The sequence below is a fragment of the Sus scrofa genome, chromosome 3 (genome assembly GCF_054392235.1).
Source record: "Sus scrofa isolate SSC_HxYL_T2T_F1_AM1 chromosome 3, Sscrofa_HxYL_maternal_Yorkshire_Landrace_v2.0, whole genome shotgun sequence".
Classification (NCBI taxonomy): Eukaryota; Metazoa; Chordata; class Mammalia; order Artiodactyla; family Suidae; genus Sus; species Sus scrofa.
In genome coordinates this window covers 130,518,076-130,536,573 of record NC_139385.1, presented here as the reverse complement: position 1 = coordinate 130,536,573, position 18,498 = coordinate 130,518,076, and the positions used below count along the sequence as shown (strand labels likewise).

Sequence of the window (18,498 nt, the reverse complement as noted above, 5' to 3'; positions counted from 1 at the left end):
CAAAGCCCTGTTTAAGTTTCGAAGATGCCTGTATTGCATTACTTGGACAGAGGGAGCCAGCCTGCACACCACAATCAATTTTCCAGAGGAACAAAACCATTTCCAGCCAAACCAACCTCAAACCCACGTGAGGCCACGGATTCGCAAGGCGGTCCACAGACACACGGGACACCTGTCTGTCCCTCCCCCAGGGCTCCTCGGCCGCCAGAGGCAGGACACCCGCTGCTCCCAGCCCAGGGCCGCCCTGCTCGAGTCAAAGAGGAGTTACAGAGAACCTCAGAGTTGCCAAAAACTATTTCCAGGGGACTTTGATCAACTGATGCTGTAATCTCTGAAGGGAAACATACTTCACTTAGAAGGTATTCTTTGGTGTCATTCCCAAGGAGAAGGCATACTTGTTTTTGGAAGAACAGAACGTCTCTCTCGCTCGCTCTTTCTCTCTTTTTCTTCTTCTTCTTCCCCCTCTCCTCTCTCTCGCCGTCCCTCTCTCCCCCAGCTACAAGCACCCTAGTTATGACGACGCACAAACATCCTTGCTGGACGCAGGGAGAGATCACAGAACATGCTGTCGGCCAGAAAAGCGAATATGCGACAAGGCCCAATGAGAAGCCAAAATCCTAGATGGTGGCAACGCCACAGTCTAAGGGCCAAACCCCAGGCTCTAGCCTGTCCCGCCACCCCCACCCCGTCCCCCGCCCCTGTGGGCCTCCCCCAGCCTCCACTGGCTGAGTCCTCCTCCTCCCTGACCCCACCCAGGGGGAGACCCCATTGTGAGAGAGGTGCTCCCTCCCCAAGACACGCGTGGGTCCCTCGGATCCTCTGAGTGCCGTGGTGAAGTGTGGTACATTTAAATAAGTTTTTCCTGGCATATTCTGACGCGGCTTAGATCAACGACCTCATTTTTCAACAATGAAAAGATTAAACAGTTGAGAAGAGTTATAAAATGATTTAACACGCTATTAAGCGGAGATGTAAACTATCAAAGTTTAAGTGTCCAGAGAGAGACTTAAATATCAATTATATTCGAATCCAATTTGTATGCAGCTCCCCCCACGCCCCCTCCCAGGAGCCCACGCCGGGGCCGCGGTGGGGACACACGGCCCCTCCGAACACGACTTTGGAAATCCAGTTCCAGAGCGCTGTTTGCATGAGAATTTGTCGCGGCCCGGGAAACCATGCTCGGTCGGTTCACGACACATTTTTTCTTGAAATAGAGAACAAAATCAAAAACGTCAGGGCTGTGTATCCACGTTGAATGATGGGAAAGGGCCGCTAAGTCCCTCGTTTGAAACCAGAGTAGGACTCTCACTTCTGAACTCTCCCCGGTTCAGTGCTGGCAACTTTGCAAAGGGTTTTTTTCCCCAAATTACCTTGTAAGGCAAAATGGAAAAAACAAAATTCTTTTCTTCATCTGTTTCCTCTCCTTGCATTAACGTTTTAAAATATAGGTTCTCTGGTCTCACATTCCTCCCCCAAACAATTCAGCCCAAAAGCCTGCAGCCTCAGATACTGACATCCTCTCGAATTGCAGGGCACCTAGTTTACCACATCCAGCGCCCGGAGACCCCCGGTGCCTCCTGCCTCCTTTCACCTCTGGGCCCCTGGACAGGTTCCGACCCCATGGGCCCCGCAGGAGGATGACTCAAATGGATGACTCAATAACCCATTTGATAGATTCCAACCACGAGATGGAAGGGAGAGCGGACCCCACTGCATAAGGAGGTCTGGGTCCCTTTTCATAGAACACAGATGTTCCCTGGCCCCCTTACTGTCTTTCTGTCTTCGCTTCAACTAGAGGAACTCACACCCGAGAGCAGCGCTGTGACACTGCCCTGCGGCCCAACCAAGCTTCCTGCCCCAGCCAGACCCTCAGGCCCCCATCTGCTTCCATCAGACCCGGGGAGTCTTTAAAGATGACCAAGGAATCCGGAGGTAGGCAGCAGCACCACCCTGCTCTTGACAAGCATCCGGGAGAATGGGCAGAAAGAACATTTGAGAAAATGTTTTGCAGAGTGACTGTCTCTTGACCCCAAATCCCTGCTGCCCCAGGTCCAGGAAACCTGAAAGTCTCATCAGGGTAAGATTTTGATTGCAATTGTTAAAAAAAAAACGCACATTCCACTCTTTTCAAGGAAAAGCCAGACTCTCCCAAATAACAGTCAATCACACCGGCCCAAATGTGGACCGATGTCTTCTGAGGCAACCCCATTTCTTCTCCACTTAAGCGCACCAAGTGTTTTACCGCTTCCGAGAGGAGCTGCCTCGCCGGGCCCTCGGCAGCGCTGGGGACAGCCAGCCCCTGCCATGGAATGAGGTGGTTTTCAGAGTCCTGCTCCCAGTTACTCACGAAACAAACGAAGCCAGTCTCACTGTGAAAGTGGCCTTTTTTTTTTTTTTTTGGTCCTCAAAGAAAGCCGTGCCTGTGCATGAAACAAGCACTGAGCCACGGGTGCATCTTCAGGGAGACACTTTGCACAAGGACCCGCCCCAGTGGCCAGGTGTGAGGCCCGCTAGGCTGGCGGGACAACCAGTGACTCCGAGGTCTTCTTCTGCTCTCCCTCCTTCTCTCGCGGGCTGCGATGGAGGGAGAGACTCAGGATCCAACTCCTCTCCGTCCGGGCTCCTGGACAGCTTGAGACGAGCAGGGAGGGCTCTGTGACCCCTTTCCTCATCCACCCCCGCCAGATGCACCTGCTGGACCTCTGGCTCCAAGGGCTGGGCCTGTATCTGAGTGAGCTGGGACACGGTTCTGGAAGGAACCGCACTGTATCCATCAGCCGTGGCCAGAGCGCCCTTGCTGGAGGCCAAGGCGGCTTCTTGCGATGAGATGGTCTCCTCTTCCGTTTTTGAAGCGTTCTGTCCCCTGTGCTGTTTCTGCACCAGAAGGATGCTCTACCAAAGACAGGGGCATGGGTTGGGGACAGCTGCGCCACAGACAGAAGTCACCCTCTGGAACAACAACCTCAGTCCTCCGCAAAAGGGGCCCTGCACACATCTCCACTGAGGAGGCGGCTTGGGTTCTGTTAAATGAGAGCAAAAACTAAGTCCAAATGATCCAAATTTTGTGGTCCTTGGTGCTTCACTCAGTTCCTGCCATTTGAAAACCTTGTTTGGGGTCTGAAAAGGGGATCCCAGCAGAGGCCGATGAACTGCAGGCTCTGCGCTCATGGAGGGGCCCTGGCCAGGTGACCCCCCCAACCTACCCAAGGGTGTCCCACCAGCAGAGCACACTGGAGACCCGCCCAGGGCCTCGGAAGGGAAGTGGGCCGGCTGCTGGTGCCCCCACTCCCCAGAAGCAGTCCTCAGAGCTCTTTGTAGAAGCGGATGCTGGCTTCCCTCTTTACAAAGAGCATCCAGCAAGGCAATAAATGGAGCGGAGGAGGAGTGTGCATTTGTGCATTTGAGGCCACCGTGTAAAAAGATGGATAAAACTGATGTTCTGCGCAAGAACGAGGCCATAAAAATTGCCCCCGAGGGTCTCTTCCCCAAGAGGCGTCTCACGCCAGGAGCAGAGATGATGGCAGCGCTCGCTGTCCCAGCCTGGCCACCGTGCTCATGGGCGCTTCCTGAAAATTGGGGGGAAGGAAAGGAGGTGGGTGAAGCACCCCCAGAAAGACCCCAGGACCCCCTCATCCCTAACACACCACAGCTCCCCGGAAGAACCCCCAGCAGGTGGGGGTGCCCTTCCCTGCTCAGGAAACCCTCAGGCGACCCTTGAGGTCAGGGTGAGCAAACCCCAGGCTGCAGGTGAGGAGTCTGAGGTGAGAGGTCACGCTAGCAGGTAGAGCAAGACCAGAGCCATTGCTGTGGCCTCAGCCATGTTCCTTCTTACCCTGACCACACACGCGCGCACACACCCACTGTCACACATTCGTGCACCTACATACTCACACACCGCACACATATACTCACACACATTCACACCCACTGTCACTCACACACATACTCACACACCCCAGACACATTCTCTCACACTCACACACACACACACTCACACACCCCACGCACATTCACGCCTCACACTCACACATTCTCTCACACCCACACTCTCTCACATATGCTCACACTCACATGTGTGAGCACACGTGTGTGGGGCTAAGTGACAGACCCTGTCATGGCTGACGGCGGGTTACCCGTAGCCTTGGCTTCCAGAAGAACCATGGCCCCCTCAGTTTTTCCTGAGGGCGAGGGATGTGTGAGGGCAGGATTTGGGATCTGAATAATTTAAATAACGGACCACCACACTCAGATCATCTTGTTTCAGTGCAACCACAATCCCGTGACCCTCCATAACTCTCCAAACCATTCTTGTCATATAATATATGAACTATGCATAAACAATTCTGGGTTATGATGGGTTTCCTAAAACTAAGAGAATTTCAGCCATAACACTGACATTTTGTTTCTGGAAATGAAAGCCTGGGAACAGTGGAAATAAAGTCCGTCGATTTATGAATTGTATTTCCGCACATAGTTCAATTCCCAGGGCTTGTGGGGAAACAGAAACGCGATCTTATTTCTGATGGTGTCGCCACGAGGCCAGCAGGTCTGACTGCTCAGTTTTCCACTTCACACCAGGACGCTGGGCTCTCCGAGTGAGGGCCCTGCTAAGACCCGAGTGAACTCCTACTTCAGCTGACAACTAGAACCCACCCAAACAAGAGGGCCTGTTCACTGGCCTGCGACACGGGCCCCCCCTGCCACTGCCCAGGTGTGACAGGAAGGGGCCGACACGTCCCAGATGCTGGGAGAGGCGGCGAGGGCTGGAGCTGGGATGTTCTTCAGACCCCAGGTCTCTCCCCCATTATGAGCCAGGCCTAGCTACACCTTGTGGGGCCTGGTTGGTGTGTCAGCCTGTCCCCGGACTGTGACCCCCCAAGACCCAGTAAGCCTGGAGGCCCCACCAATGTTTGCTGAAGGATGACTGAGGGAAGTTGGGGGTTTTTTGTTGTTTTGTTTGCGACTGCCCCAGAGGCATATCGGAAGTTCCCAGGCCAGGAATCGAATCCAAGCCAGAGCTGTGACCTATGCCACAGCTGCAGCAACACCGGATCCCTAACCCACTGCACCGGGCCAGGGATCGAACCAGCACCTCCACAGAGGCAAGCTGGATCATTAGCCCACTGAGCCACAGCGGGAACTCCTGAGGGAGGTCTTTAAAACGACTTCAGGGAGGCAACGAGGGAGCGGAGTCTGGTGTGGAGGGAGGGCTGAGAGAAGCTGGGAAAAGTTTAACACCCAAAGTGGGATCTGGGTCTGCACGAGACAGCAGGACTTTTAGCAATGAGGGCGGGAAGAACATACCAGAAGCGGGGGGCAACGGTCGGGGGTGGGGGTGCAGAGGGACGAGTGGGAAAGTCCCCGTGATGAGTGCTTTGGAGATGAAAAGGGCAGCAGGTAGGATCCTTGGTGGCGTTTCTGTGCCTGCCGGGGGCTGGGATACAGCCTGTCCTACCCCCCTCCTTCTGGCGGGCTTCTGTCTGCTGGGTTTCCTGGGTCTGCCTGGCCTCTTCCTCTAAGATAAACCTATCCAGCCCTTAAGGCTGCGCTCAAACTCCACCTCCTGCAGGAAGCTCGCCGTGAATTCAACAGGCAATAATGCCCTTCTTCCTCCCCTGCCCCTACTTCTACTGCCCACAGTCTGTTCTGCCCAGTCCAGCCATCAGTTCAAGGCCGTGACAAGTGGAGTAAGCATTTCACGGGTTCACAGTATCGCTGCAGTGGATCATGCTCTTCTGGAAAAAGGGTCACTTCCTACGCCATGAGCTGCCCCCACGGCAACCTGGGCTGGCCCCACAAGAGAGGGAGCTGCCAATGCTGGCGGAGACGTGGATGGGAGGGGGGGGTCCAGCCAGCCCGGCCCCACCCACTTCCCCACCCACCAGGGTCTTTGCTTGCCCTCCCAGCCCTTGATCTAGGATGCAGGGCTTCTAGCCCCTTCTTCAAGGCTCCTGCAGAAGGAGACTCCTGCACCCAGCTCAGAAGGTCTCCCGAACTGCCTTCTGGGCCCCGCCCCCCCGAACCGCTGGCCCCCCACCTCGCCAGCCCTGAAGACCACAGGTCAGCCCTCATGAAAGCCAGGCAGTTGGCCTGTCGGGTTCCAGCACTTTCTGGGCACCATCACGTCCAGCCAGCCCAACTCCCAGAGGGCCAGCTCAGCCTGCTGGCTGGCACCATCCACCCCCAGGGGCAACCTGTCTGGTCAGAGCAGCTGAAAGCAACCCCGGCCCGTGAGCAATCCACTTTGATGAGCTGTGGGGGTGGGGAGCAGAGGCGGGAGGGCTGGAAGAGCTCTGGCCTCGACCTTTCCACAGAGGAGGGAGGGGGAGTCAGCCCTGCCTCTCCCGGCTGGCTGAGGGGTGGGCCCACACTGAGAGCCCCCACCTGCCAAGAAGCAAAACCCTCCCCAGGCCTCCAGGGCCACAGCGCAGCCTCAGACGCTGCCCTGGTCACAAAGAAAACACATAACACGTTTCATGGATTCCTTACGGGGCAGACATTCATAGGGCACAATTATCCTTCATTCCATAAAGGGTCCCCTTCAGGAATTAACAAACTTTTTTTGTTTGTTTGTTTGAACTCAGAAGTTCCCGGGCCAGGGATCCAACCTTTGCCACAGCAGCAACCTGAGCCCCTGCAGGGACAACACCAGATCCTTAACCTGCTGCGCCACAAGAGAGCTCTGGAAATAACAACCTTTTCTCCCCACCTAAGTGCCCCTGGGAGAGCTAAGCCAGGGAGGCCCTGCCCCAGAATCCCACTGCTGAGGTGTTAGTCACTCACCCCTTAGTATGAATCTGTCACCTCCGGTAGAATTCAACTTCCTTCTTTTGGAGCAAAGGCCACAACATGAGGCTGGAAGAACAAGGAGCGAAAGAGGACTCCAGCCAGAGAGTGGAATAAGGAGTGAGAACCAGTGATAGCCAGAGGCCCAGAGGGAAGAACAGAGGATCTGAAACAGCCTCCCGGACCCGGGCACTGCATCGGCCAAGACAAAGTACCCCAAACGGGGCAACTCGGGCAACAGAGGCCAGTGTCCGAGATCAATGCGTCGGCAGGGTCCGTTCCTTCTGAGGACTGCAGGGGAGACTCTGTTGTCTTCTGGGGCTTGGCTGGCCGTCTGTGGTGTCACTGGCCTGGAGAAGCATCTGCCAACCTCTGCCTCCCCACACAGGGCCTTCTCCCTGAGTGCTTGTCTGCGACCAGACTCCCCCGTTTATAAGGACACCGTCACACTAGGTTAGGACCCACTCTAGTCCAGCGTGGCCGCATCTTAAGTCATTACATCAACCACAGAGTCTTTCTGAACAAGGTCACATTCGGAGGTTCTCAGGGTCTGAACTTCCTCATGTGAATTTGGGAGGGAACAGGATTCAACCCGCAGCAGGCACCTCTTCTGGGATGGAATGGTGGGAGATGGGAACTCAGGCCTGATCAGCAGAGTGACCTTGAACAAGGCACTCCCTGGGTGACCCTCAGCCTATGGGGGTCCTTCCCACCTGCCCCCCAGCATGTTCAGAAGGTCCGAGGGCAGGGTCGAAGACTCAGCAGCAGCTCAGGCCCTTCCATCCCTCAGATAAAGTCACGGGCCCAGCTTCCAAAGCTCCCAAGCCCCTGGGATAGGGAGCTGGGACACTGCAGGTACAAGAACAGCCTGACACCAAGAGCCCTGGGGGCTTCTTAAATGCATAAGCCTCGAGGAGCTTATAAGGTGGAGACTCACACAAATAAGCGTTCTGTGAACAATCCCAGTAAATGCATGTTGCCTACAAATAGCTTGTGCTCTTAGGAAAGAACAGCGCTGTCGTTGGCCAAGTCAGACCTGCTGCCTTCAGAATAGAGCCAGACAAGGGACCACATACCCCCAGCCCCTATCACAGGCCAGCAGCTTGGCCCTTAGGCAGCCTCAGCCTGTAGAAGGGAAGACCCACTCGTGGAGCGAGGGCGACACCCAGTGGTCATATAGAAAATGACAGTCTCAGGCCCGGTGGCTGGACGGGAGAGGGAAGATGTCCCCTCTGTTTACCTAAGCGGCTGTGTCAGATTTGCGTCTCACAACCTCTGAACTTCAAGTTGAGACGCCAGGTACTAGGAGGAACATCAAAGCCTCCTTCACCTTCACAGGACCATTTGACCACCTGCACAGATTTTTTTTTCTTTTTTTTGCCTTTTAGAGCTGTGCCCGCAGCATATGGCAGCTTCCAGGCTAGGGTTCAAATCGGAGTTGTAGCTGCCAGCTTACACCACAGCCACAGCAATGGAGGATCCCTGACCCACTGAGCAAGGCCAGGGATCGAACCTGCATGCTCATGGATACTAGTTGGGTTTGTTATTGCTAAGCCACAGCAGGAGCTCCTGCACAGATATTTAAAAGAACAAAACCATGCATGAGCATGGGGCAGCTGAGCCCCCTGCTTCAGACCAGCCATGCCAGCTGTGGACAGTCAGGCTGACCCTCTAACAGAGTTTTGTCCAGAGGGACACACGAGGTGGGGCTCCCAGGCGCCTCCCAGAGACCTGGAACTCAGCAGTGACCAGGGCTCCAGGCCTGGCTCTGCGCCCCCAACCAGGACTCTCACGCCTCATCCCTGAAGTAGGGGTGGGGTGGCAATGGGGTTCTAGCAAAGCACCTCTGAGGGTGTTCACCGCTCAGATGCCTTCTGCGTCATTGTGAGCCACTTACTTTCAAGACCCTGAGCCTTAGCATCTGGCAGACCTGGGTTCAAATCCTGCCTCTGCCCTTCACCAGCTCTGTGGTCTTGGGTAATTCACTTAACTCCTATAAACCCATTTCCTCTTACCTAAAATAGGCTTTTAAAAGAACTTACTGCACGGAGTTACCAAGAAAATCGGATGGTAGAGTGTATGGAAAGCACCCCACACTATGCTTTCCCATAACAGGTGCTCAGTTATTATGGAAAACAGGGGTTCTTTAAAAAAAAAAATTACAAATAGGAATTCCCTGGTGGCCTAGGGGTCCAGGATCATGTGTTGTCACTGCTGTGGCTCGGGTCACTGCTGTGGCACAGGTTTGATGTGCCTAGGAACCTCTGCATGTCGGTAAAGCCTAGGAACCTCTGCATGTCGGTAAAGCCAAAAAAATAAATTTAATTAAATAAGATAAAATAAAATAAGGGTCCTTATTTTAGCCTCTATTGCACGTGTCAAAGACGGGCTTAGTGTGGAATTGAGTAATCACAGAGGACCAGAGCAGGCACCTCCTTCCTCTGTTCTTCCACAGAGAGAGCCTCTCAGCCCCGGGCCCCACCCAGCCCTGGGCCTCCCGACACAGCTGCCCAAGGCCCCTCACTGACTGCCTCAGGCTCACATCCACACTGATCCAGCCAGCATTCCACCCTCTTCTGCTGGTGGTGGGGCAGGAGATTCCTGTTGGCCTGGGGGCTCCAACTCTGCCCAAGGCCCAGCTATGTGGCTGGTCTCCCCGTGTGGCTGGAGACCACGCTCCCACCAAGTGTCATTAGCAGCCCTCCCACCTCAGAGCAGACTATGGCCTGGGATGAGTCCCGAGGGTTAGCAGCTCAGTGATTTTAGATAAAGGAGCTGATAAGTGGCAAAAACAGGTACAATTAAGTTTATTGTCTTTAACTTGATCTAAATACGTTATATATTTTTTTTTTTTGTCTTTTATTTTAGGGCTGCTCCTGTGGCATATGGAGGTTCCCAGGCTAGGGGTTGAATCGGAGCTGTTGCTGCCAGCCTACGCCACGGCCACAGCAAAGCCGTGCCTTCTCTTCTTGCTCCACCCAGGAACTCAGTGTCTTTGACCTTCATCCATTTTTGAGCTGCCTGCATGTCCCAAATCCTTCCTGATGACCCTTAGGTATGAGTAACAGTCAAAGCATCGAGGGCAGTATCCATAGAATAGAAAAAAAATACGTCTGCGACCTACACCACAGCTCATGGCAATGCTGGAGCTTTAACTCACTGAGCAAGGCCAGGGATCGAAGCTTCGGCCTCATGAATGCTAGACAGATTCACTCCCAGGATGGGAATGCCTCCGTTATCTTTTCCACCCATCATCAACATGAAAAATAATTCATGAGATGTTTTATACTGCTTTATTGATACCAAGTTTTCAAAATCTGGAATGTATTTAACACAACTCATCTTGATTTGGACACTCAAATATCCAAAAATACTTGAACTGTATTGAGATTTCATAAACTTTGCAGTTGGAAAAGTAGATTCACATACTTCATATGTGAAATCTCTTATCCTAAACATCCTTTAAATTGTTCCAATAACTGAACCGAGTCTTTTTTAAGTTTAGTTTAAAGAAAGTTAAGGAGTTCCCTTGTGGTGCAGTAGGTTAAGAACCCAGCATTGCCACTGCTGAGGCTTGGGTTGATGCTGTGGTGCAGGTTCAGTCCCTGGCCCAGGAACCTCTACATGTTGCCGAGGGCACAGCTAAAAATAAATAAATGAATTAACACAGAAAGTTAAAAATTCAGTTCCTCAGCAGCAGCAGTGACATTTCAAGTGTTCAGTCGCCACAGGTGCTGGCCTGCTAAGTTGGACCGACTGAGTAATTCTTAAATGAGGCCACACCCAGAGACACAACCCTTGGAAATCCATGCCTTCTCTTCTTGCGCCACCCAGGAACTCAGTGTCTTTGACCTTCATCCATTTTTGAGCTGCCTGCATGTCCCAAATCCTTCCTGACGACCCTTGGGTATGAGTAACAGTCAAAGCATCGAGGGCAGTATCCATAGAATAGAAAAAAAACACGGCACAACTTCTGAGCACATAGCCAGCACCCCAAAGGGTCCATCCCTTTAAGAATTAGAGGGATATGGAGTTCCCACCGTGGCTCAGCAGTTAACGAACCTGACTAGAATCCATGAGGACGCAGGTTTGATCCCTGGTCTCGCTCAGTGGGTTAAGGATCTGGCATTGCTGTGAACTGCGGGGTAGGTCTCAGATGTGGCTTGGATTCTGAGTTGCTGTGGCTCTGGTGTAGGCTGGCAGTTACAGCTCTGATTTGACCCCTAGCCTGGGAACATCCATACGCCATGGGTGCGGCCCTAAAAAGACAAAAAGGCAAAAAAAAAAAAAAAAAAAAAGAAAGAAATTAGGAGGATAAGACCAGTCTGCACATCTCACCAACTCAAGGGACCCATGAGGCAACACCATCCAGCTGCCACTCTCTGCTGCTCAGACAGCTGAGAGGCAACAGAGGCCCACACAGAAGAGGGACTGGGCCACCCCGCAGAGTCACGGAGTGGCTGAGCCAGAACTGGAGCCCAGGTCCTCCACGCTCAGTTCTGAGCTTGTATGGGCGACAACTTCACCCATGCCATTTCCTACCACATGAGGTTTCTCTAGGAAGGCCAAGGCCTCTGCCACAGGACGCCTGGGGGCAAACGTCCCACCCAGTCTCTATGCTGTGACATAAGAGCCCGACCCTCAGCGAGCCCGGTCCCCCTCACACCCATCGTCTGTAAAACGAGGCTGTGTTAGTTTGCTAGGGCTGCTGGAACAAAGCACCACCTACTCGGTGGCTTAAAACAACAGACATTTATTCTGTCATCATTCTGGACACCAGGAATCGAAAATCAAGATATCGGTAGGGGCCACCTCCAAAGGCTCTAGGAGAGGTTCCTCCCTTGCCTCTTCCAGGTGCTGGGGGCTCCAGAAGCCCCTCAGCCTATAGCTGTGCATCAGCCCAGCCTCCACTCACAGGGTCTCCTCTCCTCGGTCCTGGATCGCCCTGTTTTTCTCTTAGAAGGACACCTCCCATTGGATTTAGGATCCACCCAAATAATCCAGGATGCTCTCTTCATCTCAAGATCCTTAACTTCATTAAACCTGCCATGAGTCTTTGTCCAAATAAGGTCACATTCACAGGCTTTGGGGAGAAGGGAGGGGACCTGACCCAGGTGAACTCCAGCTCTCCCTCAGCTCTAAAAGTCTGACACAAAAATGTCAAAGGGCAATTCTCTCTATCTCTCATAAAGAATGCATCCAGGTCGGTAAATGGACACTTTTTACATCAATTTGCAAGATACTCCAATTAGTGAGCAGACAGACATGAAGGTTCTGCCTTCCTATGTCAGAAATCAAGATGAGTCTTAGACGTGTTTAATCTAAGAGAACTCAAACCCAGTGCTGGCAAGGATGTGAAAAAAGCTGGGACTTACACGTGGACCTGCCATTTCTTCCCAGGAAAAGAAAGGGAGGCACTTGGAATGGAATGGAATGGAATGGAATGGAATGGAATGGAATGGAATGGAATGGAATGGAAGGTGGGTGTGTAAACTGGCAAAAACTCCTCGTGGGGAAAACCATGGCAATATATTGCAAGAACACTGAAAATAAAAGTGTCTATGGGCTGCAAATTCCGCCCCTGAGAATTCATCCTAAGGAAATCAGCTTTGTGAACAAATGTTTGTCTCAAATTATTTATAAAATCTGGACATTGCAAACAACATACACATCCCAGAGAATGGGAACAGTTCTGTAGCCACCAAGACAGCAGGAAAACAGATAAGGCTGAATGAATAAGCCAGGGTCACTGAGGAAGAGGCCGGGGAGGCTTCCAGGGGGCAGGTCAGCGTTCAGAAATCTGGGGGTTCTCAAGAGCATGAAGTGTCTGTTTTTTGGGGTGAGGCATGCCTATGGCCCTAGCATGTAGAAGTTCCCCCACCAGGGATTGAACCCACACCACAGTAGTGACCCAAGCCACTGCAGTGGCAAGCCAGATCCTTAACCCACTGAGCCACAAGGGAACTCCATGATGTGTCTTCTTTATAATTATATCTTGAACCACGCATCTGTTTTAAGCATCTTTTATACTTAAACCACATTTTAGGATAGAAGGATGGATAGACAAGTTATAGATTGTTTTGTTTTTCTTTTTAAGAAGTAGATCCAAGAACCACTAGGACACTAACTGCCCAAGAAGTTGAACTTCATTTGGGACTGAGCCTTGAAGGGCTCCCAGAACTGGAAGATGAATTGGCAGTGATTTCTTGATACTTCCATGAAGTCCATGGCCATTAACACACATGGTCTTGAGTGACAACCAGTGGGAGGAAGTCCCTAGGTTTCAGGTTCCAAGACCACTGAATCTCTGTCCCCAGCTCCCTAGACTCGACGCACCCGCCCACCCTCCCATGGGAAGCCAGACCCAGGGAGCCCAGGGTCTGCTCTGTGGTCGAGCAGCCTTACTGCCTGGGGCCTGGTTCTACACCTTCCACACAGGAAATCTGGCCCCCTGGGAGCCAGCTCGAAGCTGAGCACTCGGCAAGCCCAGCTCCCACACCTGGATGGGACACTGCTACTCAAGTTCCAGCTGGCCCGGCCTCCCCCACCACCACCTCACCCCCGCCCAGGTCACCATGAAAGCAGGGGCCATGATCTTGGCATTCGACTCTGAAAATATATGTGGAAATGGATAAAGTCTACTATTTGTCCACTCTTGACCCAGGTCAATGCCATTCTGCTACAACTCGGGTAAGGAAACATTAACCCGAGTGGGCGGCATGGGGACAGGCCAAGGAGAAAGCTGTTCTGCCACCAGGAGATGGCTCAGGGGCTTTGCCATCCCACATCAGAGGTTGGTGGGGGTTGGGGGCCAAGGGAGGAGTTGCCTTGAGGATTTCTCCCCAGTTGCTTTCTCACGCAGCAGGGCCCCAGAGGGGCGGGCAGACAGACACTGGAGATGTGGCAAGGGTAGCTAAGGTCAGGGAATTCAGGGGAGGGGTTTCCTAGGAGAAGGGGAGCAGAGAGGGAAATTCTCCCTGAGGATACCAAGTGCTTCCCCTCATAGGATGAGTTCTACGACAGGGACACAACCACCTTGAGGCAGCCGTGCGCATCGGTGTTTTTTTGTTTGTTTGTCTTTTCCCGGCGGCCCCTGCGGCATATGGAGCTTCCCAGGCTAGGCGTTGAATGGGAACTGTAGCTGCTGGCCTATGCCATAGCCACAGCAATGCCAGATCTGAGCCACATCTGCAATCTACACCACAGCTCACGATCCTTAACCCACTAAGCAAGGCCAGGGATCGAACCCGCAACCTCATGGTTCCTAGTCAGATTTGTTTCCGCTGAGCCACAACGGGAACTCTGGGAATCGATGTTTTTTGAGGTGGAAATGATGAGCTTCACAGATGCCACAGCAGAACCACTCTTGGGCAAGAGCTGGGTGTCCGTGGTACCAGAATTTGACAGCATCCCGTGGTGGGACATCATTGTGAATGGCAAGTTCCCTCAGCTAGAAGCTAAGAGGGCAGAATAAGAACCCCAGTCCTAGCCCAAGATTCTGTAGGGACACCTCATATGCCAGAGCATGACCCTGAAAGAGGGGGACCCAACCTCCCAGTGGATCTTAGTGTTACCTGAGCCTGCCAACCCTTCTGTGCAGGATCAGCCCCGACTTCCTAGCCCTTCCCTCCAGCCCTGTGCAGGGCTCCTCACGTGTACCTGGAGCCAGAATGGGCCGAAGAGAGATGCTGATGGACACACGATTTCTCCAGGGCGCCTCATGCCTTGTTTGTCTCCATACTCATCCTGGAAGCTGCAGAAAAAGAGAGTAACCTGTTGGAGGTAGACTTTTACCCCCTGTCCCAGAGCGAGGGGGCCTGGTACCCACTCCCCATCAGTCACAGGCTGGTAGGGAGGTATGTGGCATCCGCACCCAAAGAGAAGCAGAGAACCAGAAAGGATCAGAGGTGAATCTAGACTCCCAGTTCCAGGGACAGTCTGAGGACACTGAGCAAAGTCTCTGGGAGCCCCAGGCCCCAAGTCCTTCCTAGTTTTTTTTCGGAAGCAATCTGGCTCACACATACCACTGGGTGACCTGGCATCAACATCCAGGTCAAGTCCACCAAATGGTAACTAGTAGCTCAGATTCAGCGTAGTGGGAGGCAGCCTGGAGTAAGATGGACCTCCAGCTGATCCTCTGCTTAGCAGCTGATCCTCTTCCTGCACCAGTCATTTCTCCTTTCTGAACCTCCCTACATTCTCCTGCAGAATAAGCACTTGAACCTCACCGAGGTCACTGATGACTTCCAAAGTGCCAGCAAAGCATCTAATTCACAGTCTTCCTGTCAGGGGGTCTCCACTGTCCCCCACTTCCCTTCTCCCATGGATCTACAATGCCTGACCTGAGTCTGTCCACACTCCGACCCTAGTAGACATTGTCCAGGCCAGCGCCCTCCGGAGGAGAGAAGGGGAGTGGAGAGCCAGCTCCTACCGCCTTGTAGAGTAACGACGCTGAGAAGTTCTGCCCAGAAACAGCTTCATCGTTCCCCTCCGTTGCCCAAGATAAGTCTGACCTGCTATGAGCTGCCTTAAGTCCTCGCCTTTTTTTTTTTTTTTTATTTAGGGCTGCATTCGCGGCCCATGGAGGTTTCCAGGCTACCAGTTGAATCCGAGCTGCAGCCGCTGGCCTACGCCACAGCCACAGCAACGCCAGATCCCAGCTGCGTTTGCGACCTACACCACAGCTCAAGGCAATGCCAGATCCTTAACCGATGAGCAGGACAAGGAATCAAACCCAGACTCTCATGGATCCTAGTCAGGTTCGTTAACCACTGAGCCATGATGGGAACTCCTCACGTCCACACCTTTGTGCCAAGCTCTCTGACAGCACTCTGTGAATCACGGCTGTCTCAGCCCGGCCCATTTTGTTCCCTGAGCCCAAGGAAAAGCCTTGCATGCAGATCTGGGTGATGCTCGAGACTCTGGCCCAAACCACCTGGCTGTCACCCATCAAGCTTGTCTAGTGTCTGGCTATGCTAATTTTCAGGCATTTTATGAGATGTTTAACAAGTCTGGTTATCCTTGTAGAAGAAGGAAGTCCTGGAAGAGAACCCATGTGAACCAAGAAATCTCAGTGTTCCTGCCTCAGTGACTCTCCCGCCCCACATCCACCTTGAACTTGGCCCAGGAAAGTGTTTTAACCATATGGCCTGGGTTCAGTGATGATGGAGTTATCAGCCTGTTTGCCAGAAAGGCAAGTTCTGAGAGGGAACTTCAGAACACACGTCTCACCTGAGACCCCTGCCAACCCTGAGGCCCTGCCTTCTTCCTCCTCAGAGGGCAGCACCCAAAGGTCCTGGCCATGGCTGTCTGCTTCCTCCTCACAGTGGTGACCATTGTGCTGGCACCATCCAGGGTGGCCTGTAAGTCATTCTGTGAATGACAGCAATTTCGGATTCCAAATGCCTCAAACCACAGATGCGCCAGCCCCACGGTCCCGTCAGTAGTGTTCCAGCCCAGGAATCCTGCCTCCTTTCTTAAAGAGGGAGAATTCTCAGCGCTCCATGGAAGAGACCTCCAAGCTCGCTGCCTTAGAATGAATTTGTCTTAAAACATGAGATGAACAGAGTTCCCCCTCCTGGCTCCGCGGTTAACGAATCCAACGAGGATCCACGAGGATGCAGGTTCGACCCCTGGCCTCACTCGCTGGGTTAAGGATCCTGTGTTGCCATGAGCTGTGCTGTAGGTCACAGACGTGGCTCAGATCCCGAGTGGCTGTGGTGCAGGCCAGCAGCTACAGCTCTGAGTCAACCCCTAGCCTGGGAACTTCCATATGCCACAGGCGCGGCCCTAAAAAGCAAAAAAATAAATTGAAAAAAAAGATGAATGACCTCGGCGCTGTCGTCTGGAATCCTCTCATCAGAGGAGAAGCGTCGGGGGACGAGGGCCGTGAGGCGCGCAGAGTCCTTTCGCGGAGGAGAAAGCGGCTCAGGAACCAAGTTCTCCAGCAGCAGTTTCGGCCGCTCCGGGGGCCTGTGCCCCCTTCCCCACGGGCCGGCCTCGCCTGCCCGGAGCCGGGAGCCGTCGCGGCCTCCGCAGCCGCCCCTGGGAAGCGCAGCGGCGGAGCGGGTTCCGGTGGTGACCACGTGACCGTCCTCCCCCCGCCCCCCCCGGGGGGACCCATATTGTTACCAGGTCGCGGTCTGACTTTGGGGGTGACCTGGGGCACGGCTCCTTCCTCCGCCCCGGGGGACCTAACAGCCTCAGAGGGAGGCCTCTGGCGGTGGGCGCCTCCCGGCCGGTCTCTGCGGAGGGCGGTAAGCACGCTCCCCCCCCGGGCCCAGTGAGGGAGCTCGTCTCCTCTCCAGAACATTCTGTAATGGACGAGGCCCTCCGCTCAGTCCTTCTCCCCTTCCTGGCTCACGGAACCCGTCCCCGGAGGGCCGTGCTTCTCACTATAAAAATGGGTGGTCCGCCCTGCTAGCCTCACGGAACATCCTGGGTTGGTTTTTGCCGTAAGCGCGGGGGGCGCCGGGCGGGGGGCGGGGGGGGCTGGTTCTTGGCCTCGACGGTGAAGAGCTGTGGCCGCGGAGCCTCGGCGGGGACCGGCCCCGGGCTGGGCCGCGGAGGCCGATTCAAGACGCTGCTGCGTTCTCCCCACTGCGAACCGCAGGCCCCCAGCTCCCGATGAGGATTTTAGAGACACCAAGAGCATCAAAGAAAAGAAGCCCAGTTTAAGTGCAAGTGTCGGCTTCTGGAAAGGAGACCCTTAAAAGCCTCCTACTGACTGAAAATGAACTGCTTTTTCTTTTTTTTTTTTTTTAAGGCCACACGTATAGCACATGGAAGTTCCCAGGCTCGAGGTTGAATCAGAGCTACAGCTGCCAGCCTACCCCACAGCAACAGTGGATCCGAGCCGTGTCTGCGACAATGCCAGATCCTTAACCCACTGAGCAAGGCCAGGGATCGAACCTGCATCCTCGCAGATACTATGTCAGGTTCTTAACACGCAGAGCTGTGACGGGAACTCCTTGAACTGCTCTAAAAAGCAAAAGGCGAGTTACGGTCGTGGCTGAAAGGTTAACGAATCCGACTAGGAGCCACGAAGTTGCGGGTTCGATCCCTGGCCTTGCTCAGTGGGTTAAGGATCCGGCGTTGCCGTCAGCTGTGGCATAGGTTGCAGACGCAGCTCGGATCCCGTGTTGCTGTGACTCTGGTGTAAGCCGGCAGCTACAGCTCTGATTAGACCCCCTAGCCTGGGAACCTCCATGCTGCAGAAGTGGCCTCAGAAAAGGCAAAAAGACAAAAATAAATAAATAAATAAATAAAAAGCAAAAGGCTCTAAGTAGTGAGTATAAACTAATGGACCTAAGTATTCAGAGAAGGAGTAGCTCTGAGGAGAGTGAGAAAGGCTTCAGGAACAATAGCAATCTAGAGCCTTCTTGAAAGGGTATGGGCCCTAAGCCTGAGGAGCAGCGGGTGTAGCCTGCCCTATGGTGGATGGTGGCCACAAGCCAAGGCTGTGCAGGGAGAGGAAAGGCTTACCCCCCACTCCAGAGGCCCCCCTCCATGTGGGCAGAGCTCTGAGGGCAGAGACACCCCGATCTCTCCACCTCCTCTGCCACCACCCCCCACCCCGACCTGAGGAAGAGAGACTCCCTTGACTGATGCAATAAAGAACAAAGCTGTGCAGCTGGGCCACTTCCTCCCTCTCCTCACCTTAATAAAAAATTGAAAAAAAATTTTTTTTAACTTTTTAAAAAATCTTGAAGA

At 53.6% G+C, this 18,498-nt stretch overlaps 1 protein-coding gene across 1 annotated transcript; it reads right to left on the bottom strand.

Annotated features, from left to right (window-relative positions):
- Window positions 1-931: 931 nt before the first annotated feature.
- On the bottom strand, window positions 932-17,162 carry LOC146404938 (uncharacterized). The gene is made up of 5 exons (XM_085019960.1): window positions 16,918-17,162; window positions 16,617-16,830; window positions 14,446-14,539; window positions 6,784-6,855; window positions 932-2,892 (listed from the first exon to the last, which is right to left on the bottom strand). Exons 1-4 carry the CDS (start codon window positions 17,096-17,098, stop codon window positions 6,817-6,819), a joined length of 528 nt encoding a protein of 175 aa, XP_084876086.1. The 5' UTR covers window positions 17,099-17,162; the 3' UTR covers window positions 932-2,892; window positions 6,784-6,816.
- Between the last annotated feature and the right edge of the window lie 1,336 nt (window positions 17,163-18,498).

Excerpts from the sequence above, each read along its gene's own strand:
- LOC146404938 (XM_085019960.1), bottom strand. The coding sequence starts at position 17,098 with ATGTTCTGGAGAGGAGACGAGCTCCCTCACTGGGCCCGGGGGGGGAGC. Across the intron at positions 16,831-16,917 it reads CAAAGTCAGACCGCGACCTG|GGGCGGCTGCGGAGGCCGCG; the intron begins GTAACAATATGG and ends TGCGCTTCCCAG. Across the intron at positions 14,540-16,616 it reads TTCCAGACGACAGCGCCGAG|CTTCCAGGATGAGTATGGAG; the intron begins GTCATTCATCTT and ends CTTTTTCTGCAG.